At 45.2% G+C, this 26,453-nt stretch overlaps 1 protein-coding gene across 3 annotated transcripts in view; it reads left to right on the top strand.

Moving 5' to 3' along the window:
* Positions 1-26,453, top strand: part of BCAT1 (branched chain amino acid transaminase 1) — a 79,958-nt gene that overhangs the window by 30,872 nt on the left and 22,633 nt on the right. For 2 of the 3 annotated variants that reach the window (XM_054989281.1, XM_054989282.1), the window contains exons 3-4: positions 16,919-17,119; positions 24,947-25,057. In XM_054989281.1, coding sequence (XP_054845256.1) covers positions 16,919-17,119; positions 24,947-25,057 — 312 coding nt within the window. Of the gene's footprint in view, positions 1-16,918; positions 17,120-20,946; positions 21,004-24,946; positions 25,058-26,453 lie in introns of all 3 variants that reach the window. The other variant, XM_054989283.1, reaches the window with a different exon arrangement.

Raw genomic sequence — 26,453 nt, 5'->3', positions numbered from 1 at the left:
TGGAGATAAAATGGTGGGAGGCAGGGCTTTTTTTCAGCTGGAACGCGGTGGAACAGAGTTCCGGAACCTCTTGAAAATGGTCACATGGCTGGTGGCCCCGCCCCCTGATCTCCAGACAGAGGGGAGTTTAGATTGCCCTCTGCGCTGCCAAGCGGCACGGAGGGCAATCTAAGCTCCCCTCTGTCTGGAGATCAGGGGGCGGGGCCACCGGCCATGTGACCATTTTCTCCGAGGGCAACCCACTGAGTTCCACCACCTCTTTCCCCAGAAAAAAAGCCCTGGTGGGAGGTAACTACATCTGCTACTTTTAACTTCTTGGAAGGGAAGGCTGGGGAAAATGGGTTGATAGGTAGACCAGGCTTGTAGTACCCTCTCAGCTCTGAATCTCATCGAGTAGTCTTGTACCAGTCACTCTAACTAACTTTATTGGGTTGATGGGAGGACAACATGGAGGAGGGCAGGGGGAGCTTGTTAGCTAGCTACCCTTTATAACTTAGCCTGTTCTTCATGAATCTTAAAAGAAGCCCAGCTCTCACCTGGAGTCTGTCAGCTGTCCTGAGATCAACTATGCTGTACAATCTTCCTCTTTTTTCTACCCCCCCCCCCAATTGTTCAGAACCTTTCTTATTTCTCCCTTTGTTGCTTCCTCATATCAAAATTAAGCGCACACACATAAGAAATCTTTCCTCTAGTTTTTGGTAAAAAGCAAACGGCAGATGAGTCCACAGGGGGCCAAATGTCTGCATTTGCCCAGCAGGGGAATGTCTAGGATTGCCAGCTCCAGGTTGGGAAATTCTTGGAGATTTGAGGGGTGGAGACTGGAGAGGGTGGGGTTTGGGGAAGGGAGAGAGCTCAGCAGGGTATAATGCCAGAGAGTCAACCCTTCAAAGCAGCTGTTTTTTTCCAGTGGAAATGGTCTCTGTAGCCCAGTTGTAATTCCTGGACATCTCCAGCTACCGCCAGGGATGTTGGCAACCCCTATTCTTCCCTCTTATTTTTGCCTCTGCTTCTTAGCTCAGTCCTGTTACTGCTATAGCTTGGGCTCCCCCCCCCCCTTGTTTTGGCACTTGTGCATATATTTAATTCTCTCTCTCTCTGACACACGTTCCTTTTGTTTTAAAAACATTTATATAAGAGGTGAGGAGAGGAGAAATATCACTCCCCCACTGTCTCCTGCTCCTTCCCTGCCCCAGCTTCTTACCCCACTGGCTGCCGCTTCTCTGCCCCCCCCCCCCTCTGATTGCCCTCAACTCTTGTTCTGCTCTCCCTCCTTTCCGTTGTCTCACCACCCCAGTTCTGAACCCACTTCATTACCCTTTCAAGGCCCCCCATGGCTCCCTTTGGGGTTGCTGAGCTCCAATCAGGAGTCCTGTCCCTTGAGGCAACCTATTTTGGTCTAGTAAATGGAGACCACAGGGTATCAGAAGATGCTATTAATGTTTCTATAGAATAAGATGGTCCTTAACGTACCACGGTCTGAGGGCCATTTTAAGATCTTCCTAGGCCCTCGGCACTTTTACTTTTGGAGGCCCCACCCTATATCATATGTTGCTATAGCATAATGCTGCGAATAAACACTCTGCTGGTTCGACTCCCACTACTGCCATGAGCTCAGCAGGTGGCCTTGGGTAAGTGGTTGTGTTGTGAATCTGAACTCTGCTGGTTCGAATTCTACTACTGCCATGAGATCAGCGGGTGGCCTTGGGTAAGTGGTTGGGTTGCCAATCTGCACTCTGCTGGTTCGGCTCCCACTACTGCCATGAGCTCAGCAGGTGGCCTTGGGTAAGTGGTTGGGTTGCGAATCTGCACTCTGCTGGTTCGACTCCCACTATTGCCATGAGCTCAGCAGGTGGTCTTGGGTAAGCCACTCCTTTCAGCCCCAGCTCCCCAGCTGTTTTGCGGCGATAATAAACACTGCTCTGATTGGGGCACTAATCTGCCTAGAACGGTGATATATAAGCATCCACATCTTACATTAAACATATATTTTTTCTGGAAAAAAATTGAAAGGATTTTTATAATTTTGCTTTTATTAATTTTGATTTTGCTGTTTCCTTTTTGTATTTTGGAGCCAATAATTTTTCCTCTAGGTTTCAAATATTTTTGTGCGCCCTTGAAAATCTCTTGGCTCTAGGCTCGGTGCCAATAGTGTGTAATGGATAAAACAGCACTGCACAGTCCCACACTGTGTACATAAGAGTTTAAAGGCATAAGAATCTGTGTTTTTGTTGTTTAAGACTGTTTAGGGTCATTTTTAGGTTGATCTTTTGTATTTGTCTTGGACCTTTGATTTAGAAACTGCTTCAGGAGACTTAGCAGGGTATAAATTTGTTAAATACACTACCAGATGTTTGAATTCAAAATATGATGTATCCACCAAGAGCCACTAAACAAACTTAGGCTAGAACTTGGGTACAGGTTTCATGTCTCAATGCTCTCATTTTTCTTCTAGTCTGCATCCCTGTTAAGTGTGTGTTTTATCTCTATTTTTGCCCTTCATGGATGTCTTATTAAACTTTTTTGCTATACAAAATGTATAGCTACGTTGGGAGCTACGTTGGATAGACCGGTAATAAATAAAACCCTACTGCAATTGGCAGTCGTGTTATAACAATCATAGAAGTGCATGCACTTTTCAGAGAAACTCAGGGAGAAATTACTTTGGCACCAGTTCATTATTCATACAAAAGGTCACTTTTAACAATTTTTTTTCCCAAAGGGAACAGTCAGTTGCTTTTGTTCCTTCCTGACTGTCGCAACGTGTGAGCCAAAACTGCTAACATCCTTTTGGAAGCAGTCTGCTCTTTTTCTGATTCATATTCAAGGTCACTCCAGTATGTATCAGTGCCAGTCGCTGTTTCTTTTAAGCCGGGCTAGGAATAAATATGATAGAGGAAAAAAACCAACTTCCCACTTTGCTGCACGGAAGGGCCTTTTAAAGTGAACTGGCATCAGGTTTTTCTTGTGGCGGTTTCAACCGACTGACTTTGATGGGAAGAATTAATTGCTGCTCTGAGCCAGAATTCCAGGCCATGTGCGTTCGGCGTTGCTTATGACTCCCATGTCCTCCAGTTTGAGGGTGATGCTAACAGGGAACTATCTTTAGCTCAAACAGCTAAAGTTTAGTGAAAGTAGAGCATCTGCATGCAAAAGACCTCAAGTTCAATCCGTGACATCTCCAGTTACTATTTTTATTTATTTACTTCATTTATCCCCTACCATTCTCCTGAATGGGGACTCCAAATGGCTTACATCGTTCTCTCCTTCATTTTATTTTCACAAGCGTATTTTCAGTAGAGAGCTGCTGTAGCTCAGTGGTTCAGTGGTTTGGCTGTGAATCAGCACTCTGCTGGTTCAAATCCCACTGCTGCCATGAGCTCAGTGGGTGGCCTTGGGTAAGCCACTCCTCTCAGCCTCAGCTCCCCAGCTGTGTATTGTGGGGATAATAATAACACTAACTTGTTCACCACTCTGAGTGAAGCACTAATCTGTCTAGAAGAGCAGTATATAAGTGCTGCTATCATCATCATCATTTATTTATTTATTTGTTTATTTATTGATTGATTTGCAGTTTATATTCCGCCCTCCCCACACCAGCAGGCTCAGGGCGGATTACAAACACATACAATTAAAAGACATAAAACCATTAATATAAGTTAACAACCATAAAAACATTCAGAATTATACAATTTAAAATACATATAGGTTGTTGTTGTTGTTAACAACCGTGAGAGGAAGGTTAGGCTGAGAGTTTGTCACTGGCCCAGGGTCACCCAGCGTCCTTCCATGGCAGAGTGGGGATTCAAACCTGGGTCTCCTAGATTCTAGCACGACACTCTAACCACTATACAACACTGGCTCTCTTATGCAGTTTTAGAGTTTAATGGATATCGCAATAGTCCTATGAGGTAGGCCAGTATTGTTGTCCCCATATGGCATGTGGGGAGCTGCTTATTTAAAGCCATTTAGTCTGTTTGTGGCTTATATGAGGCCGGAACCAACAGCCTTCTTGATTGTTCTCCCAGCCACTATGCTGTATCCATAGCGAGACCCTGGAGAGCGGGTGCCAGTTAGAATTGACAATACTGAGCTAGATAGAAAGCCTGAGTAGTGTAGTGGTTAGAGTGTCAGAGCAAGACACCCGGGTTCGAATCCCCATTTGGCCATGGAAGCTTGCTGAATGACTTTGGGCTGCTCACACACGGTCAGCCTAACCTACTTCACAGGGTTGTCATGGTGATAAAACGGAGAAGGGGAGAAAGTGGTAAGCGCCTCTGTGGCCCCGTTGGAGAGGAAAGCAGGATATAACAAATAAATAAATGGGCCGATGTTCCAACTCAGGCAGCTCCATATGTCCCCCAAACACCTCCCAACACACACTGGGTGGTCCACAGATCTTCTGCAGCCATTTTGGGAAGTGGGGTTGGGGGACTGATCCTCCTTCAGGACGTCTGGATCAAAGCCTACATTCATATCTTGGTGTTGGAGCTCCTGGCAATATATATAGAGTCCCCATGCTCTTTCTCCATCCAGGAATTCACTAGACTCAAGTCTTCTTAGCGTCATCAGGTGCTCTTAGACCTAGCATTGCCAGATGGCTTTCCTCTCCAAACTAGACAAGGGTCCTGCCACTTCCCCTTTGTGTTTTTCCTTGGGGTGCGTACAAAGTGCGTGTACACTCCAGGCCCCAGCATGATGATGTCACTTCCAGAACATCATCACTGGAGCGCAAGAGGCTGGGCAGGCTGGCTGGCTGGCTGCTCCCCAGGAGCACAGCAGGCCTGGCAGTTGGGTGCACAGGTGGGCTGCTCCCCGGGTGGGCAGCGGGCTGGGCAGGTGACCTGGCAGCCTGCTCCTTGGGTGTGCAGCAGGCCAGCTTGCACACCTGCCTGGGCACACCCCAGGTCATTCCCCTGGTGGGGGTGGGGGAATCCCCACTTTCAGCCTCCACCCCCTCCCCACTCACCTGGCCAGTGGAGGAGAAGGGTGCAAGAAGGGGCCTCCTGGGTACGCTCCTGGAGGTGGTGCGACAATGTCACTCCAGGGAGTGACATCATCGTGCCTTCCCAAGAGCATGCACGTACTTTGCAGCAGGCAGATTTGGGCCCCAAGCAGGCTGAATTGGGCCCAATTGATGCCCAAATCGGCCTGTTGTGAAGTGTGCTCCTGTACCCACACGGTGATGTTGTCTGGAAGCGACATCACTGGAAGTGACATCATCACGTGGGTGCAGGGCTATGTGCACAAAGCACGGAAGTGAAGCATGCTGAGGCCACAAGAAAGGTAAACACTAGGTCCCCCGCCTCCCGCTGGGAGGGTAAGGGACCTGGTAATCCTAAGGTTCCCAGGAGCACGTGCAGGTGTCCATTTTTTCAAATTTGTTTTCCCTGGACAGTCTGGCAAAAAAACCGTGGCAACTGTACTTAGACCTATCCCTTGGCTTTTTAGTACCCCCGAACAAGGCATCGTTAATTTGTCATTCCTTTGTTAATACTTTCATAGTATTAACATAGGAAGTGATATCTTAATATAGGCTGTCCAATAGTGATAAATGTTCTAAATCACCGATTGCCCTGTAAGAATAAAATCCAAATGATTTTGAAAAAGGTCATTTTATATATTGTGTTCTGTCCTTTGTCTAAGGAGCTCTGAGCTTTGGGTACATGAGATTATTCTATTTTTCTTCTTGCAACAACTGTGGAACGAAGGTCAAACTAAGAGAAACTGGCTTTTAACAGTCTATGTATAGAATGCCAGTCTGGCATACCTTATCATATTGAATAGGAGCTGCCTGTCTCTGAGTGATGCTACTTCATGTAATCAACTGCATTATCTTGCCCAGTTCCCTAAAGGATCCTGTAAGAAAGTTTGTGAAGGTTTGATGAGAACCATTCATCTTTGCGTACTGAGCAATCAATCATCCTTGTGAGTGATACGTGCATTTGGCTGGCAATGCTTCTTTAGCATCTGCAGGGAACACTTGGGGAGGGAAGGAGGATGCATAAGCAAACTGTCTCCATATCTGAAGTGTCACATACAGAGATACCAATCTGCAAGTGGTAACAGGCATTCTCCCACTTTCAGTGCAAACCTCCTGCTGCTCAGAGGAAAGCCAGAGTCCTTTCAGGAAAAACCCAGAAGTGACATCATACGTTCCCATTCTTTGACACAGCTCTCTAGGAACTCTATCAATCTCTGTGGTCGTTACTGAGTAGAGATGGGCACAAACTGGAAAAAACCCGAACCATGCGGTTTGTGGTTTGTCAGATTTCACGAACTTTCACAAACCTGCCCCCGGTTCATGAACTGGTTCATTTGGTTCGTGAAAATGTCACATCTAGGAGCCAAAACACACGTTAAGAAAAACCTAGGTTCAGCACGTGTTCTCTTACCTCAAGGTTTGCCGGGATCTGTAGGCATCCTGGAAGCTTAAAGTAGGCGTCCTGGAAGCTTAAAGATCTGTAGGGGTCCTGGAAGCTTAAAGTCCTGGAAGCTTAAAGGATCTGTAAGCGTCCTGGAAGCTTAAAGTCGTCCTGGAAGCTTAAAGCTTAAAATACAGGCGCCTGTATTTCCCTTTTCCTTTTTGCTGCTCTGTAAATGCTAAACTTTAAGCTTCCAGGACACCTACAGATCCCAGCAAACCTTGAGGTAAGAGAACACGTGCTGAACCTAGGTTTTTCTTAACGTGTGTTTTGGCTCTAGGTCAGAAAATCGTCACTTCTAGGCCAGCAGAAGGTCACTTCTGGGTCAGCAGAAGGTCTGCAGGAAGTCCATCCCCTGTTGCCTAGGAAACTAATTGACTGGCACCAGTCTGTCTGCAGTGATGAACCAAAAAACAAACCAAACAAACCAGCCTAAACTTGGTGGTAGTTTGTCAGAAATGAGATCTGACAATCCGCTGGTTCACGAACCACAAAGCGGCCTGGTTCATCACAAATTTTGGGTTGTATTTTGGTTCGTGCCCATCTCTACTACTGAGCAATGGCTTTCTCTGTTGGCTTTGTCAGCATGGGGAAAGTCACTGGTGGTATGTTGGGAGCCTGTTAACACAAAAGTGTGAATGTCTTTAATGGTTTTGATGACAACCATGCTACCAGTTGGGACCAGCTTGAGTTGGAGATTAAGTATCGTTTCTAAAGGATTACATTCAAAATTCCTTATGCCGAGTCTGGGCATTGGGCTGTCAAGATCAGTATTATCTACTCTGACTGGTAGCTGCTTTCCAGGGTCTCAGGTTGTAGTCTTTCATCTATTATATGATCCTTTTGACTGGAGTTGCTGGGGAATGAACTTTCTGTGTGCAAAGCAGAAGCTGTACCACTGACCCCTGACCCCTTCCCGATAGTTCTGCATGAAGAACACCAGAGATAGTTTATATAAAACTCAGAACATCGGTCAACCACATTCTTCTTACCCTGCAGGAGTCCAAATACTGGCATAAATGACTCCAGATTGCTTCTTTAACTGGTCTTCTGTCTCTCTTTAAAAACGGTAACGATAATAACGGCTGCTATGGAGCTGGGGTTGGGGCAAGGTGGGAAGAGCAAGAAAAGTGCCACTGGAAGGGACAGATGACTCTGTAGGAACACACTGGCAAGAAACAGTTGGGTCAGGCTTAGCAGCATATATGGTCGTGCCTTCCAGTTCTGTAACTTAAACTTTTTATTAGGCACATGGGCTGGAAAGAGCAGCGTTTTGTCTGATATTACATTGCCTGCCTCCAAGGGTCTGCCGTTCCAAGTAATGTCATAACATTAAGATTCCTTGGAGCCTGGAGCCAGCTTGTAAAGGAATGTTTGAAAAACAACAGATGTCACATTTCTTAAGGCCTGTTAAGCTAATCTCAAAAAACAGCTCAGGTCAGCAGTTTAAAAATAAGGCAAAAAGAAGAATATCTACAGGCTCTTTGCTCAAGGCCTGATATAATTTGACTGACCCAGCCTGACTGGGGACTATGGGGACTGTGATGAGCCAAGTGGTATGTGTGGTCTGGGTGACTTTGTTTTGCAACCCCTACAATTAATAGAGTTGCCAGCTCCAGGTTGGGAAATTCCTGGAGATTTGGGGGGTGGAGCCTGGGGAAGGCAGGATTTAGGGAGGGGAGGGACTTCATTAGGCTATAATGCTATAGAGCCCACATTCCAAAAGTAGCCAATTTTTTCAGAGGAACTGATCTCTGTGGCCTGGCTATTAGATCAAGACTTCCTTTTTGAAGGTCTGAAACACTGGTTTCTCTAAGTGATTGATTAGATGTTTTCTTGGTGAGAGAACTTCTATCAAGAAGCGTTGGCGGCTTTGATAAAGAATCCTGGAAGCAGGAGGAAAAAAAACACCAGCTTTCCCATCAACCGTCATTCTTGGAATTTGTATATCGTAATGCTTTGAATTATTTGTATGAACTTTCAATGATTATGCTTGAAACGTATACATTATACATTTTTTGTGGAATTACAGGATTTCTTAATTGTATTGTATTTTGCATTATAGAGAATCGGCTACGGTGTTCTGGGTTGAATATCATCCAATGAAATTTATTTGCTTGTTGTTATTCAGAAGATTTTGATGTGTACAGAAGTTTATTGTTTCCATGTAAATGAGACTCTTAGGACGAAGGATATGTAACTAGCATGGATTTTGTCATCTGTGTATAAGAACTGGAACTTTGTTATCTAACTTGGCACCCCTATTTCTTGAGTAAAATAAGTGTACGCGGAGTTCTTTTATGACTTCACTTATTTTTTCTTTATGTATCAGTACACATAAAAACAATGTTGTATAACATCTGATTGTTTATTGTTTAGTTAGTTTTCACACCTGTCTTGCTGTTTCTTTCTTTTTTACCATCTGGAAGTCGGCAACCCTACTACAATCACTTATAGACTCCTGTTGTAGGTAACCCATCTTGCATTTCAGGCCTGAGTAGGGCTGTCTGCTTTGTAAAAATTAGCCTTTCCCCCCCTCTCATGACACTGCTGTGAGATGGTGACGGCCATAGATAGAGCCATGTGTTCGGTCCTACCATGCACAATCACGGATGAAGTCATGCACAATCATGCTATGATGCCAGCAATGAATAGACAAATACAGGGCTTTTTTTCAGCGGGAATGCAGTGGGACGGAGTTCCAGCACCTCTTGAAAATGGTCACATGGCCGGTGGCCCCGCCCCCTGATCTCCAGACAGAGGGGAGTTTAGATTGCCCTCTGCGCTGCACAGAGTGCAATCTAAACTCCCCTCTGTCTGGAGATCAGGGGACGAGGCCACCGGCCATGTGACCATTTTTGCCAATGGTGATTTAAACTTTAAAAAACTCCGCTCCTTGTTCCAGCTGACCCAAAGTGATGTCATTGTGCGGTCCTGAGTTTTACCACTGAGTTTCACCACCTCTTTTCCCAGAAAAAAGCCCTACAAATAGACAATCATGGCATGCATAGTTAAGCTGTGATACTGGCCAGGGGTGGAACAGCACAATCATGCCAAACACATTGCCTGGTCCTAAAAAATGGGAACGAGACTGAAGTTGGCATGATTTTCAGCAGCAGGAACTGTGGAACAGCCAACTCTGATGTGCAGTTTGAGGAGAGAGTTACTTCCCAGTCTTCCCCCCCCCCAACATTGGCCATTTCCACGTCTTTCCCTCGTGCAAAATCATGCAAAACTCGTAGAATGATGGCGTCTTCATGGTGCAATTTCCTGTCATGATTCCATTTCATGGCGCGATTTCTGATGTCATTGTGCCATGAAACGGAGCCATGAAGACACTGTCGTTCCATGAGGTTTGTGCGATTTTGTGTGAGGGGGGAAGACATGTGGAAATGGTCATCCTTTCAACTGGAGGTGCCAAAGAATGAACCTGGCTCCCTCTACAAATCTGTTAGACTAATCTGTTAGTTAGGACTTCGGTGGTATGGAAAATACCCTGCTTTGATACATTCAGTGGACTGAAGTTCTGCAGATCTCAGATGGGAGCAAAAATCCTGGTTATTTAAAGCTCTGATCTGTTTTTTATTGTCTCTGTGCAGTCATCTGGACAGGTCTGGGCAAGTGCAGAGTCAGTTGGAACCTTCCAGAATCAGGGTTCATAGAGATCAAAGAGCGAGCCAAATGTTTCCCGTTCAACTCGGACACTTGCAGTGGTAATTCTGAGCGTTTCACCTCCTTCGAAGTCCATTGAAGTCAATGAGCTTAGAAGGTTAAATTTCAGCTGATTCCGCACACGTTGGATAATGCACTTTCAATGCACTTTATCAATCGTTTGAGGTGGATTTTTTGTTCCGCACACAACAAAATCTGTTCCAAATGATCTATAAAGAGGATTGGAAGTGCATTATCCAACACGTGCGGAATCACTCTTCTCTAAGATGGGAAGTTACTGAAGATTTAGGGGGTGGAGCCTGGAAAGGGTGGGGGTTGGGGATGGGAGGGGCCTCAGAAGGGTATAATGCCATAGGGTTCACCCTCTGAAGCAGGGGAACGGATTTCAGTTGGCTGGAGATCAGTTGTAATTCTAGGAGATTTCCAGCCACCACCTGAAGGTTAACAACAACATTCAATTTATATACAACCCTTCAGGACAATTTAATGCCACACTCAGAGTGATTTACAAAATGTGTTATTATTATCCTCACAACAACCATCCCATGAGGTGAGTGGGGCTGAGAGAGCTCTGAGAGAGCTGTGACTGACCCAAGGTCACCCAGCTGTCTTCCCCCCCCCCTTCCTGGGCCCACCTCCGAAGCTTTATTTTATGTTTTGCCTCCATCACAGCAATTTATCTCTAAGAAATGCCCGAATTATTGCAGGAAAGTCTAGCAATGTTGCTGAATAACAAAATACTGCATGTCCGAATAAAGTGGAAAGCCACAAGAAAAGCGTCAACAGGTGTTTGTGGTCTACCTCGAGGGGCTTCTTTCAGGGTACAATGGGCTCATGGGACTTCTGTTACTAAGCTGGTATGTAACTATATTGAGCCACTTATGATAATAGGATTGGGGGCACAATGAACGTGGTGTTGGACGCACAGTTCAATCTCAGCAAGAAAGAAAGAGAAAAAAGAGAAAAGAACGGGCTTCTCCTTTTTAACTGTTGCAAAGAAAATGCAAAAGCCACAATGAAATCTCAGATGTCAGGAAGACGGCAGGAATCCCAGGAGTGGCGTTTCTGTCCCCTGCACAGTTAAGCTGATAATTCCTTGTTCCTCCTCAAGACTAGCAGATCCTGTATAAATTGGATTCAATACGGAAATAGTTGCCATTTTACTTTATTTTTAAAAATTATTTATTTATGTTATGTATATTCCGCCTTTCTCTCTGAGACTCAAGGTGAATTTCACAGTGTGAGCCAGTACAGTCAATATCAAAGACATTTCGATAAACATGTAAGGGATATATACATGCAAATATGCAAAGATTTGAAAACCAGCAGAAATCCAATACAGAGCTGAAGAAATGCTGAAGTAGGGTATAAGCAATTCTACAACAATAGAGGAGCAACCCAGTAGGATCATATCTATAGCAATAGTAGTGGAGTCTATGGTCCCTCAATATTTACAGCAATAGTAGTAGTCTATAGTCGCTCCCTATCCCTTTACTGATGGATCTCTCTGAGACCACTTCCTTACAGTACAGCTGTCCTGTCCTGTCTGAGTAAAAAGCCCTCTTATTTGCACAACATATACACACTGCAAACCTCACACTGCAAACCTGCATCCTAATTACTATCACTGCAATGTTTCTTGAGTTGGGAGTTGCAGTGGGGAAATTTTTTGCACAAGTGGAGTTGTTTGCACTCACTGTCCAGCGCAATACGCTGTTGGTTCATTGCTGGCCTTTGCAGCATACAAAGTCAAATGACTACTTGCACTATTTCAGAAATCAGCTTCTGGTTGCGCAGCAGGGGATGCACAACTTCTTTGGAGTAGGGTTTCCAACTCCAGATTGGGAAATTCCTGGAGATTTGGGGGGGGGGGGGATGGAGCCTGGAGAGAGTGGGGTTTGGAAAGCGAGGGACTGGCTCAGAGAGCTAGGTTGGTGTAGTGGTTAAGAGCGATGGGACTCTAATCTGGAGAACTGGGTTTGATTCCCCAATCCTCCGCTTGAAGACAGCTGGGTGACCTTGGATCAATCACAGCTTCTCTGAGCTCTCTCAGCCCCACCCATGTCACAGGGTGATTGTTGTGGGGATAATAAACCGTTCTGAGTGGGCGTTAAGTTGTCCTCAAGGGCGGTATATAAACCGAATGTTGTTGTTGTCAGTGGGATATAATGCCATAGAGTTGATCTTCTAAAGCAGCTATTTTCTCCAAAATAGGTAGCCGTGTTAGTCTGTCTGTAGCAATAGAAAACAGCAAGAGTCCAGTAGCACCTATAAGACTAACAAAATTTGTGGTAGGGTATGAGCTTTTGTGAGCCACAGCTCACTTTCTGAAGAAGTGAGCTGTGACTCAGGAAAGCTCATACCCTGCCACAAATTTTGTTAGTCTTATAGGTGCTACTGGACTCTTGCTCTTGTCTATTTTCTCCAAGGAACTGATCTCTGTGGCCTGGAGATCAGTTGTAATTCTGGGAGATTTCTAGCCACTACCTAGGAGTTGGCAATCCTGCACTGGAGCCACACCATGCAAGACAATTAGGCCCAAAGTGACATCACTTTCTCGGAAGTGATCCTGCCCGCGGGAGTGCTCCCTTGGGCTAGATTGGCTCGCTGTGGGGCACAAGAGTGAGCTGCACCACCCAGGAGGGAGGGTGCTGCACTGCCTGGGGGAGTGGCCTGGGGAGCGTGCCCCCCTGTTGGCCAAATAAGTGGACATGGAGTGAAGGGAGGAGCAGAGGATCCCCCGCCCGAGACTGGGGAATGGCACCCCTATGTAGCCACCATATCAGTAGTGTGTGGGCAGGGAGTTTACAACACGTGATTAATTTCAAGTGGCCCCACCCCACCATGTTGTGGCACCACTCATTTTTGTTTTTTGTTTTTGGATGGGGAGGCAGCCTTGCCCAGCAGGCTGATCAAATAGAGTTTAAGCAATTCTCAAATCAAATTGCCTCCTCCAAACACTTCTCCCCCCGAAGACCTTCAGGAGCAGCATGAGGGAGGAATTGGCGGATTGATGTGGGCATGGGAATTTATTAGAATTGCATGCCCCGGATCCAACACAATGCATTTGAAAAACCTTTGCCTTTGAAGAAAACAGAAGACTCAAGCAAACCAATCAGCTGAACCCAGAGCTATTCACACAAAAGTTTGCTATATCATTAGTGGTCAGACATGCCCTAACAATATTAAGGTTTATGAATATGGCTATGCCACAAGCCTCTTCTCTGACTGTGTTTCAAACACAAAATACTGCCCAAGCAGGCAGAAATGGAAGCCAGATCCCAGATGGGAGATGGAACATTGCTAGCATGTGAGATGACAGGTGTGGCCAGTTCTCACCCCCCACACCCCAGAGTTGTGCATAGATCCTGAGACCAAGGGTCCTCCTGGAGTTCATGAATTAATCACCGCAACACACCCTAGCGACCGTGCCTGATCCATTGTCCTATTCACAAGTGACTCAGGCACTGATAGCCTTACCCAACCATAATTTGCGGGCCGTCAGTCATCCCTTTAATTCTGCCTGGGAAGACCTTATCAAACCTTCCCAGTTCATTGTCTCGTCCCAGAGACAGCTCGTCAGTATATTGTCTCACCCCAGAGATGGCTTCCCAATCCTTTTTCCCACCCTGGGAACAACCATTAAGTCTTTGTTTGGGGACAGAAAATGCAGTCTTGCCCCTGAGTATGTTTCACAGTATAATCGGACTACCCCTCCGCCATAGTTGTGAGCATGCAGTCGGATCCAGCATCCACCCTCAAACCTCCGTTCGAGCTCTTCTGCCTTGGTGCGCTGGTTGCTCAATGTTCTCTCTCCCGGACACCCTCTTCTGGATGGTAAATATCACCCGATCCCCCAAACTCTATCCAATTTTCACCTCTGCTTTCTAGTTAGCTCTAAATGTGTGTTGTTTGTGTTTTTCCATGCTGTTGATCTTTATTATTTTCAATTAAAAACCCCTTTTGATTGAAACCTGGTCATTGAAAGAATTCTCTAGCCGGGACGATCCACGTATACATAGATGGAGATCCCAAAGTTACCCCCTCTCACTCCCTATCCTTGCACACTAATTCCCCCAACTCGCAAGAAGACCCCCCTCATTGGGTAACAGTATGAGCAATCCAAGCCCCATGATTGTTGGACATCATTCCTTGATGAAGCAAAATGAAACAGCAGCTTCTTTCACGGCTAAAATCAGAAGTGGAAGTAGAGAGAGATTAAGTGATTTCTCCAAGGCCGTAAAGGAAGTCTTTGTTAGAGGAAATGTTAATCTTGAGGCTGCTTCCAAGTATTCTCAACTCACTGCCCCTGACAACTGATCTGTGGCTCATTCCCCTTTCTCAGCTCAAGAAGGATTTGGCCTTTTACCAAAAGACAGAGCTGGACCTTTCTCATAGTGTGGCTTTGCAGATAATGAAATCCAATTGTTTGTTTCGAATTCCTCGTGTTATCAATTTAAGCATGTCAAAGTTGAGAAATGTATTTCCCTCTGATCTTCGTTACGCTGTTTCAGGAAAGGAGGCTTCTTCCTTTGAATACATGCTTCAAGTCGGTTATTATGGGCTATTTGGTAACCCATGACCAGCAGCGTGCATCCACTGTGGAACACGACATTTCTTTTTTTGGACTAAAATGAAGGATGCTGGACAGTTGACCAAACACCTAACACACACCTTTTAGTTACTAGGTCTACTGCCAGGGATCAAGATCTCATGGGGTGCTTCCAAAATGTCTTCTTTGCTGTACTGCTGTTTGCATTCAAGGAAATGCTTTTGTGGAAGGATGACTTTGAATTTTATGGGGGTGGGGATGGAAGTATACATAGACTCTGTACTGCTTTCATGGCACAAGGAGAGAGACTGTGGGTTAGTGGTAAAGATTCTTTTTTGAAGGTACTGGGTTAAGTCTGATTCTGTGAACCTAGGCAGATCATGAGAGGGAGGGCAGGAAGGGTTATGTGAGAGCCAACTACAAGTGACGTCTTACACAGGTTGAACACTTGTCAGCTTCCCTCAAGTTTTGATGGGAAATGTAGGCATCCTGGTCTTGCAGCTGTAATGGAGAGCCAAGCTGTAAAACCAGGGTGCCTACATTTCCCATCAAAACTTGAGGGAAGCTGACAAGTGTCCAACCTGTGTAAGGCATCACTTGTAGTTTGGCTCTCAGTGCTTAGTTCTTGTGGCACCTTCTTAAATGCCCAGCGTAAGGCTCATCGCCACCTTGGGGTCAGGAAGCAATTTTCCCCAGGCCAGTTTGGCTGGGGATCCTGATGTTGTTTTGCCATCTTCTGGGCATGGAGCAGGGGTCACTGAGTGTGTGTGTGTAGGGGGGGGAGGTAGTTATGAATTTCCTGCATTGTGCAGGGGATTGGACTAGATGACCCTGGAGATCCCTTCCAACCCTATGATTCTATGATTCTAAGTCCCAAGCATCTACAATGCTTTAAAAAGGATCCAGTAGGATGTGAAACATGCACTGTGCAATCATAAGCAGAGTTATACCCTTCTAAGTTCATTGAAGTCAATTTACAAGGTCATAACTGTGTTTAGAATTGCACTGGCCGTGTTAGAGAAATGTTTCCTGTACGAAATCACGTGTACTCTGTATATATATGGCTAGAAAATGTGACTCAGTCACAGTTTCCAGCCACACGTGGGTGTGAATATTATGCGAGAGACAAAGAGATCCACATGTTATAAGTTTGCCGTGGAAAACATGTTTGTTGCCAGTGTTCCTGTAGCCGTCATATTATATGGAATGGCTCTTACCGTACTATTGTCTCTTCAAAGTACATTGAAATCAATGGGTTTAGAAGGATCTAACCAGGGCTTTTTTCTGGGAAAAGAGGTGGTAGAACTCAGTGAGTTGCCCTCGGAGAAAATGGTCACATGGCTGGTGGCTCCGCCCCCTGATCTCAACTCCCCTCTGTCTGGAGATCAGGGGGCGGGGCCACCAGCCGTGTGACCATTTTCAAGAGGTTCCGGAACTCCGTTCCACTGCGTTCCAGCTGAAAAAAAGCCCTGGATCTAACTCTGTCTAGGATTGCGCTGTTAGTTTCTGTCCATCTTTGAATTTACTTTGATTCATTTCATTATAATATAGTCAAATTCAGGAAGGCAAAGGAGATAGGGACTTCTTAGTTTAAGAAAATCCAACAAAGGGGTGTCACAATAGATTTTTAAAAAATTATGCATGGGATAGAGAAAGGGGATTTTTTTTAAAAAAATAACTCCCTCTTGCATAATGCCAGAACTCATAGGTACCTGGTAAAGCTCCTGGGTAGTAGATTCAAGACATAAAAAAGTAACTTCTACTTTACTCAAAAAGTCATTACCACCACAGCATGTCATAATAGCCACTAGCTTAGATGAATTTGAAGGGGGATTAGACAAATCCGTGGTGGACAGGTTCACCAATCAGTATTAATGACTAAAAGGAACTGCTGTGTTCAGTTGCTGTGGAGCAATAATGGACCTGGAAATCCCAGGCTAGACTGATCTTATCAGATCTTGGAAACTAAGCCGGGTCAGCAGTGGTTAGTACTTGCCTGGGAGGGAAGTCTAGGTTTGCTAGCGGCAGGCAATAGCCAAACACTTCTGAACGTCGCTTGCTTTGAAAACCCTATGAGGTTGCTATAAGATGGCTGCAACTTGATGGCAAAAAAGAAAATCATGGGGGAGGCTATTATGGGCTACTTGTATTCCTTTTGGTTGCTGGATTGGTTGTGTTCCTCCGGTTGCTGGATTAGCTGGACCATTGGTCTGCTCTAGCATAAATAATCTTACATTCTTGTTTATTGGTTTTTGTGCTTTTTATCCCCTAGGCTGCCGACTTAATCATCAACCCCTCTACCACTTTCAAGGAAAAGCCAGACCCCAACGGCCTTGTGTTTGGAACTGTGTTCTCAGACAACATGCTGTTTATAGAATGGTCCTTAGCTTCAGGTTGGGAGAAACCTCATATCAAGCCTCTGGAGAACCTCTCTGTTCATCCTGCCATATCGGCCTTCCACTACGCCGTAGAAGTGAGTACCGCAGTAGGACAAAAAAGAGGTTTTATTTGTAAGCTTTACTATCTTTTAAGCATCCTTTCTTGTGTTATAAAATGTGTTATTATATCATTATATATAGTTATATAGTAATTATATTATATTATTATATAGTGTCTTTTAAGCATCCTTTCTTGTGTTATAAAAAGTGTTTCTTTCGTTTCAACTGTTGAATATACAGTACCAAAATGTACTATATTATTATTGTAGATGTAGCTCCATAATAGTGACATTTATATAATGGGAAAGGAATGAAATGTCAGTAGCGAACCTAACCTAACCACAGCTCGTTTCAGCTCGTTACAATTGACTGTGTGGAGAATGCGCTTCACGTAATCCTCCTGATACATAGGATAGCCATTTTAGCCTCAGTACCCTAAATCCATTAAGTTGCCATATAGTGAATCAGACCATTGGTCTTTCACATCACCTACTACCCGGTCTTTTCAACTGGAGATGCCGGGGCTTGAATCTGGGACTTTCTGCATGCAAAGAAGATGCTCCGCAGCCCCTTCCGTGAAAGCTCAAGGTTCTGACATGCATGTTCTGAAGCTGGAATGTGCATGCATTGTCCCTTTCAGATACAATGGCAGTCACATGTATCAGGAGGACTGCCGGTGGCATATTTTGTCTGTATGTGCTGTTAGAGGTCACACTTGAAATGGGCTAAGATGTTATGAAGACTCAAGTGGCTGCTGCTCATCTTGTCTCTAGAGATGGGCACGAACAGAAAAAAAACCGAACATGATGTTCGTTGTTCGTTGCCATCCATGAACAGGGACTCACAAGTAACCACGAACATGGCCCTGTTCACGAACATGTTCGTGGTTGGCTGTTCATGGGGGCCCAGCAAAACCAGTAGGGGGAGATCTCCTCTAAGGAACCGAGTAACTGAAGGGGGGGCTACAAAGCCAAGGAAATCCCAAAAAGATCTTTCTTTTACACTTTAACACAATTTATTTAATTGTAACTGTCTCTCTATCAAATTCCGTCGCTGTTTCAGCAATAATCAATGGGGGTGAAAGAAAGAACCCCCGTCCTTCTTGACTCAATCAACGGACGCTGTTTAGCACTACAACTCTTCGGCAATTCTCTTTTGGACTGTTTGAATTACTATAAATATTGTATCACTATAAATATTGACTCAATCTTTAACGTCCCTTATTGTATGCATTTAAGGTGTCCTCTTGTCTCTAGAAGGACAGGGGTTCTTTCTTTCACCCCCATTGATTATTGATGAAACAGCAACGGAATTTGATAGAGAGACAGTTACAATTAAATAAATTGTGTTAAAGTGTAAAAGAGAGATCTTTTTGGGATTTCTTTGGCTTTGTAGCCCCCCTTCCGTTACTCTGTTCATGGGGGCCAGCAGGCTCTCCTCCAGCCATCATTCAAGTCAAGATCCCTGCTGCACCACTCCCAGAAACCTGACTTGAGCAGGCACCAGGAAAGGTACCCGTAATAAATAATAGCTTGGCCCCAGAGACAGGCAGCAGCGCTGGAACTTGAAGGGGTAGATCCCTACCGCACCACTCCCAGAAACCTTACCTGAGCAAGCAGCAGGAAAGGTACCAATAATAAATAATAGCTTGGCCCAGAGCCTAGCAGCAGCCCTGGAACTTGAACGGGTAGATCCCTATCCCACCACACACAAAGAAAATTCAAGCTCCAATGCACTCTCTCTATCAAAATGCCAACAGCAACTGTCTCTCCCTCTCCACTGTCTGCAAAACTAGAGTTGGGAGCCCCCTCCCCCTTGGTCTTTGCTCCCTTGTAACAAATTTGGAGCTCCATACTTGGAAGGAAGACCTGCCTATCAAGCTAAATTGGGCTTACATAGGAGTTTCCAGGGCAACAGCAGGAGTTCAGACAGAGTTCAGAGAATCCCTGCCTAAGTTGCCAAGGGAATTGATTGCAAGTGCCAGATTGTCTGGCTTGACGAACAGCAACGAATGAGGCTTGCAACAACCACCTGTCCATTTAGAATGGGGCCTCACAAACAGCTTGTTCATGAACAGCAGATTGGGCTGTTCGTGGCTTTTTTTTTGTTCATATTGCTGTTCGTGCCCATCTCTACTTGTCTCCCTGAAAATAGGAAAATGTGCATGGTGATATCTAGTTCATTGGCTGCCATTTTCTGAGTATAGGGAACTGCTAATGCATTGACAGCACATTTTTCCCTTTAATAAAACCATGGCCATTTCCACATGGCTTACTGCTGCTCGTAACAACCCGCAAGATCACAGAAAAGATGCGGAAGATCACGCAAGAAAACACGATCTTCTGCGTTTTTTGACCAATCTTCTGGGTTGTTACGAGCTGCGGTAAGCCGTGTGGAAATTGCCCTAGTTAAGATGTAGATTAGTGGTGGCCCCAACTGTTCCTGTAACGTGTAAGTTTGGGCCTGTGGGATCTCCCTGGGAAAATCGGTTGGGCTGTTCAAAATGTTTGTTTTCCCCCCAGTCATATTCATACTGTGGCTTGCCAAAATGGCAGAAAGCCACTTTCTGGCACATTAGGAGTACCATCCCTGCATTTGTGGTTTGTACAGTCATGGTTTACCGCTATACCGTCGTTTCTTAAGAATTTTTTTGCGGAGAGGAGAGGGCTATCAGGATATACCAAGACAAAAAAAAATTATCTCAGTGTAATTGAATGTATCTAGTTCTCAACAGTTGTGGGCTATATCTATGTAGGCTACCTTGAGTTCTGCGGAAGAAAGGCGGGATATAAGAAAAAAATATCTGGGCCAAATGAATACATTATTAGAATCACATTTGCAAACGTTCTCAGGGCACCCCAAAAACTCTAACCAAGATTTATCATGTTGATTTGGGGTATAAGCAGACATATTATATATACCTGCAAGGCCAGTTTGCATGTGTGTGGACATCACTTGATTATTTAGCTGAACATGTGATCGGCTCTATTAGAAAGCATTGAGTCTGAGGTGAACATGAGGTAGTATAAAAGATCTCCCTTCACTTCCCGATGGCTCATTTACATACGCCAATCATTTTTTGGAGTTACCGTCTCCAGCTGATGAATGTGTGTTTGTGAATCAGCACCTAGTTTGGGTGGGCAGAAGAGACTGCCATTCATTCCCTTTCCTCCACCAAACTCCCTGTTGAACTGTTGGGCGGTCAGCCTCCTTATAGCACAGACATCCACTGGAAGCCAAAAGCGTGTTGCCTCTGGCAGCGAAGGAAATTGGGACTTGCCAGAAGCCAGCGTGGTTAATGGTTGAGGTGTTAGTGCCAAATGCTGCCGTTTCGGTGCCTGTATGAGTGGCATATGTTATACTTCCATCTGTGTCGGAGCCTCAGTTAATGGGCATGTTTTTGCTGCCAAGGAGCATGTGGAGAAAACGTGGGGCTTTTTTTTTTATTTAGCTTTCCCCCCTTCTCCCCTCTGTTGCAAATTTGAAAATGGTCAGTTGACTTTGGAAGATGCTTCCAAAAAGAGGGTGGACAAGGCCTTGACCCCCTCCCCAAGTCTTTAAGAAGACTTTGCTGTGCTCATTTAACTTTCAAGCCCCTCTCATTTATTCTCTCCCAAAGAACAACCTTGTGATTTTCTTCCAGATCTCTCTCTGGCTGAATAGAGCTAGATGTATTAAGAGCTCCAGGTCTTTACGAGGAGCAATGAACCACGCTGGAATCCTGGATGTGAATTGCTGTAATACTGAGTCTCTGATATTTTCATTGCTAATAATCAATATGCTTTTTTTTTATATGTTCCCCCTCCATTATTTTTGTTTTTATTTCATTTTTTTTACCCTTGTTGCATCACGTTTCCTCTAGCCAAGAGGACTGACAGAGGCGAAACTGCTCCACATGCTGTGGCTCAATGAATACACAGTGGGTATAACACAAGTTAACAATGATGCTTTTAGCGTTCTCCTGCTCCCCACCCCTGCCACGTCTCTGCATTTTTTGTGGTCTGTGACTCCTCCGATAATCCTGGCTCTGCCACCTACGTGGGCTGGCTTCTTTGTTGTAGATACATGGCAAGTGTCAGATTATTATCCATGCATTCATTTGTTTTGGTTTGTATCGATCCATCAGTAAGATGCCTTGACCAGCCTTGCAAATAGAGTTCATAGAACTTACTAGCCTGCTTGCCCACATGTTGGTATGCTGCTAGCTACTGGATGGGGCTGTGCCTTGGTGGCAGAGCGCCTGTTTTGCATGCAGAAGTTCCACAATTCAGTCCCTTGTTAAAAGAGCTCAGCTACTAGGAACAATGTCGAATTTCTCATTCCTGTTGTTTCGGTCCGAAAATCCCAGTTTCGCTTCTCCCTTTTGCAAATCAAACCTGCGGTTCTTTATTTTTGCACCATTTTTCTGTCTCCTTGCATCAGAATGGTTCCGTCAAATGTTTGCCTTTCTCAGCTTGTTTGTGCATCGATTGGTCAGCATTATGTCATGTGTTAAACGTACAAATGACATACTTTGTACGTATTAAATAGCATAGAAATCTATGGAAATCCACAAATTCAACAGCAAAATGAGGGAGGGGGGAAGGATATATTCACTCAGCCCTACAGGTAGCAGGTGTTGGAAAAGACCTTTCTTGACCATTCGCAGTACAGATCTAGATGGCCCTGTGGTTTGGCTTAGTTCATGCAGAGAAAGAAGAAAGGGCGGGGGCACCAGGGGGTTTCCACTGATCCCCACTTCCTGCTGCGGGCCCACTTCCTGCTGTTTCTCAGAGACCCCTAAACCCCACAAGCAGCATTTTGTGGCGATCAGTGGGGTGAAATGGGATGGAGAGGAGAGGCAGGAAAGTTTGATTCTGCTGGCGGAAAATTTAGTCTGTAACCAACTCAGGAGTCTCCTTGCTTCCTCACCTAGCAGTGATACCTGTTTAGTTCAAGCAAACAGGCAAAAGGCTGTTTTTGAACCAGTGTAAGCCCAACGTACCTCAAAGATCGCCTCTCCTCCATGTGCTACATTACAGTCTCATGAGATATACTAATGGTACCATCCATATAGGGTTGCCAGTTCTCCCTACCCTCCCAGTGGGAGGGGGGAATCCAGCATCTACCTTCCTGGTGCTCCTGGAATGCTGCTCGTGCATACTGGCATGATGATGTCACTTCCGGGAAGTGACATCATCACACAAGGCTGGGAAGCATAGACATGCTTTGCAGTGGGCCAATCTGGGCCCCAAATGGGCCCAATTCGGCCTGTTTGGGGCCCAAATTGGCCCTCTGTGAAGTGCTCTCGGAGTGGTGCAATGACATCAGTGATGTCGCGCCAGCCCCATGAGCACACCCGGTAGGCCCTTCCCCGCCTTTCCACCCACCGGCCAGGTGGGAACAGGGGATCCCCACCCCCACCGAGGGAATGGGATCCCTACATCCATAGTTGGGTCCCCTTGTCAAAGCTACAAAGACAGGAAGTTTTCAGTGGAAGTTTTCAGAGATTCCAAGCCCAAGCATTTCGGTGGAGTGTTCTAACAACACCATTCTTTGCAGAGTGACACCTGTCTAAGTGCATTGAAATCGGTGAGTTTAGAACTTCACTTCAAGACACCTGCGCTGCCTGGCATTTGAGGGCAGGGTCAATGTTTAGGTCCAGAAAAAAGGTTGGAAAATGGGAATGAATTTGACAACATTTAATTTGTTTGTTTATATCACCTATCCCAGTACTTTGAGGATAGGATAAGCTACTAACGTAGATAATTATTTAACATTATAGTGCTTTGTTTTGTCTGCTGCCATATATGTTATTTTGAGAACTGTTACAACAGCCCTATAAGGGAGACCACTGTTAATATCCCGTGGCAGATGGGAAGGGTTCTGACTGTTCATGGCTGGTTTGAGAGTTTAACCATGGGACTTCCCAGCCTCACTTCTTTAGTTCCCATCCCTAGCTCTGTTTTGTATGCAGTGGGAAAATCCCACCCACACGCGATTGCAAGCAGCTGGGATTTTTTTTTTTTTGGTGAAATCAGCAGGCTCGGAACTCCCCGCCGCTTTCCTCCTTAGCTACTGAAAAGGCTGAGCTGAAAGTTTTTTGTGGATGTTTTCCATCTTTCCAAGAATGGGTTATACAAGGCTGGGCAAGGCCTTTTTGTTTGTGGACAACTGTTTCATTCTTGGTTTCCCTCCAAGCATATTTGAGTAATCCCTAGGGTTGCCCGGTCAGAGTTTAAAATAAAAATCGTAAAGGATGTTCTGAGACAGTGGTGCATCTTCTGTAACTGTGCACAGCTGAGATGTTTTGATGCAAGCAGTAGTCGTCTTGCTCAATATGTGTAGAAATCAGGGCAGCTCTTTGAATCAAGAGGCACCGATTATTTCAACCAGCTATATCTCCAACTAGCAGTGCAATCCTTTACAGAGTTACTCCGGTCTCAGCCCATTGATGAGCCCTTCCTTCTTTAGATAGAGTTGGCCTGTGGAGTCCTGCTAAATTCTTGAGTATATGTTTGAAACAGTAACAGCATAAAATATCAAGGTGATGTTGCCATTTTGATGCTGAGATACTGGAGTTAATAAACATTTGCTGCCATTGTGAAGAGTAAATTCCCTGCGATATTTTCTGCTTCATTCCTTGCTGGAGTAATTTACCAGAACCAAAATATCCTCCAGAGGTAAAAAAAAGCAAGTCCTTAAATGATAGCCTCACTGATTAAATGCATTTACTGATTAGAATTGGACTCCAAAGATTAATCAACTGAAGGGCTTGTTGCTCTACAAATTAAAGTTTGCAGCCCCTGGGAAAACAGGAAGTTGCCCAGGTGTTTTCATCAGGAAGTTCTGCCCTCCCTGTTAGCTCAAAAGTATTCTTAGCATCCTGTATAAGATGCTAGACAGGAGTGCTGGATTCTTCCAGTTGAAGAAAGGAGAATACATAATTTGGCCACTATACAGAGGTATTTAGTTACTGTTTACTCAATAATATTTAGCAACTGGCAGGATTCTGGGGGGCACATGGACGGGCTGCAACAGTGTGATGTCACTTCTGGGGAAAACCCACAAGTGATATCATGTCTCACTAGTAATTGCCAGAAACTCTATGGTAAAACCATAGAGTTTCTGGCAATTCCCAGAGAGGCTTGATGTCACTTTTGTGTTTTCCTTAGAAGTAATGTCACACCATCAGCTGGATGGCAATTTTTTTGTTTATTTTTCTTCCAGCCACTATTCAGACCGTCAGCAGGAAACAGGAACAGGGGTGGGTGGGGGATTCCTCATTCCCAGTGGGAAAATGGTAGCTAGGGTTCTCAAACTTCAAATGGTGGCTAGAGACTTCCTGGAATTAAGACCGATCTCCAGGAAACAGAGATCCGTTCCCCTGGAGAAAATAGCTGCCTTGGAAGATGAACTCTACGGCATTATACACCGCTGACTTCACCTCCCGCCCCCAAACCTTTACCTCCCAAATTTCCAGGAATTTCCCAGCCTGGAGCTGGCAACCCTAAGGGCAGCCCTGATATTTATAACTTTGTTGCCACTGTTACAACAGTCTTGTAAAGCTGTCCAGTGTTAGGAACCCCATAGTGCAGGACATGGGGAATGAGGCTGAGAGAGTGATTTGTATAAAGCCATTTGTGAAATTTGTGAAGGAAGGAAGATTGGAACTCGCAAGCTCTCACCAGATCACAGTTCATTTTCTCAACCCAGGAGCTGTGCCAGCTCCTATTACATTTCAAGTGTTGCATACGTAAAAATGGTTGATAACCTTAATTTTGCATTTGATAGCATTTTGAATGCAACCGTGTCGATGTTGTGCCGGCTGCTGTTTGGCAATACCAACCCTTTGCAACGATTCTGTTCTTGGTTCTTTGCAGCTCTTTGAAGGCATGAAAGCTTACCGAGGAGTGGACGGCAAAATCCGCCTCTTCCGACCCAGGTTGAACATGGACCGGATGCTGCGGTCGGCTGTACGAGCCACTTTGCCGGTCTGTACCATGAACAGATTTCTCGTCCTTTTTTCTTGATTGCATTTTGATCCTGCTTTGACTCCCGAAGCAGTGATCTCTTAGCAACTGAAATCCAACACCAGTGAAAATGGTGAAAATGTTGCTTTGAGAAACGGATTCCTGGCTGCTGCTTGTCCCCTGTCTAATGGCCTCAGCAGTGGCAAATGGTGGCTGGAACTAGATCCAGCCCTAGCGGAGGCACACCTGCACTAAACGCCACCTCCTTTTCTCCTCTAATGGAATACTTGTATAGCAGCAGTAAGGAAACATGAATTCAGATATTAGGTTTGGCAGTAGCTTCATCTCAAATAAATGAAACCCTCTGGAACTTGATAACAATTTTTAATCTCAGTTGTATGCAGGGCTTTTTTTCAGCAGGAACGCGGTGGAACGGAGTTCTGGTACCTCTTGAAAATGGTCACGTGGCTGGTGGCCCCACCCCCTGATCTCCAGACAGAGGGGAGTTTAGATTGCCCTCCGGAGGGCAATCTAAACTCCCCTCTGTCCGGAGATCAGGGGGCGGGGCCACCAGCCATGTGACCATTTTCTCCTAGGGCAACCCCCTGAGTTCCACCACCTCTTTTCCCAGAAAAAAAGCCCTGCGTACATATATGCTGTCAACTATAACCATCTTACAGTGACCCCAGCAAGGGGCTTTCAGGGCAAGTGAGAAGCAGAGGTGGTTTGCTATTGCTGTCCTCTGCAGAGTCTTCCTTGGTGGTTGCCCATCCAAGTATCATCGCTGCTTAGCTTCCAAGATCTGACAAGATCAGGCTATACCGTACCACTTTCCGTCTGATAGCAGCAGTAAAGAAACAGGAATTCAGCTATTAAGTTTGGCAATAGTTCCATCCCAGTTCTGTGAAATCCCAGTTCAGCGAAACCCTTTGGAATGGATGGCAACCTCTAATCATAGATGTATGCTAGGAAACCTGCTGTAGCATAGTGGTTAAGTAATTGGGCTGCGAATCATCATTCTGCTAGTTCGAATCCCACTACTGCCATGAGCTCAGCAGGTGGCCTTGGGTAAGTGGTTGGGCTGCAAATCAGTATTCTGCCAGTTCAACTCCTACTACTGCTCTGAGCTCTGCAGGTAGCCTTGAGTAAACCACTCCTCTCAGCCCCAGCTCCCCAACTTTATTGTGAGGATAATAATAACCCTGACTTTGTTCACCACTCTGCATAGGGATGGTATTGTAAGCACACTATTGTTGTTGCTGTTGTTCATTTCAGTCATTGAAATAGGTTTGATGGGGCTGCTAAGGGTGGTGCTTTCCTCTGACACGAGGTGCTGAAGGAGTTGACCACCATTTGCAGAATGGATCCACAGGATCCAATTCATTGTTCTTGCCAAGTGATAGAATCATCGAGCAGT

The sequence above is a fragment of the Eublepharis macularius genome, chromosome 9 (genome assembly GCF_028583425.1).
Source record: "Eublepharis macularius isolate TG4126 chromosome 9, MPM_Emac_v1.0, whole genome shotgun sequence".
Lineage (NCBI taxonomy): Eukaryota > Metazoa > Chordata > Lepidosauria > Squamata > Eublepharidae > Eublepharis > Eublepharis macularius.
This window is presented reverse-complemented; position numbering and strand designations above follow the sequence as displayed.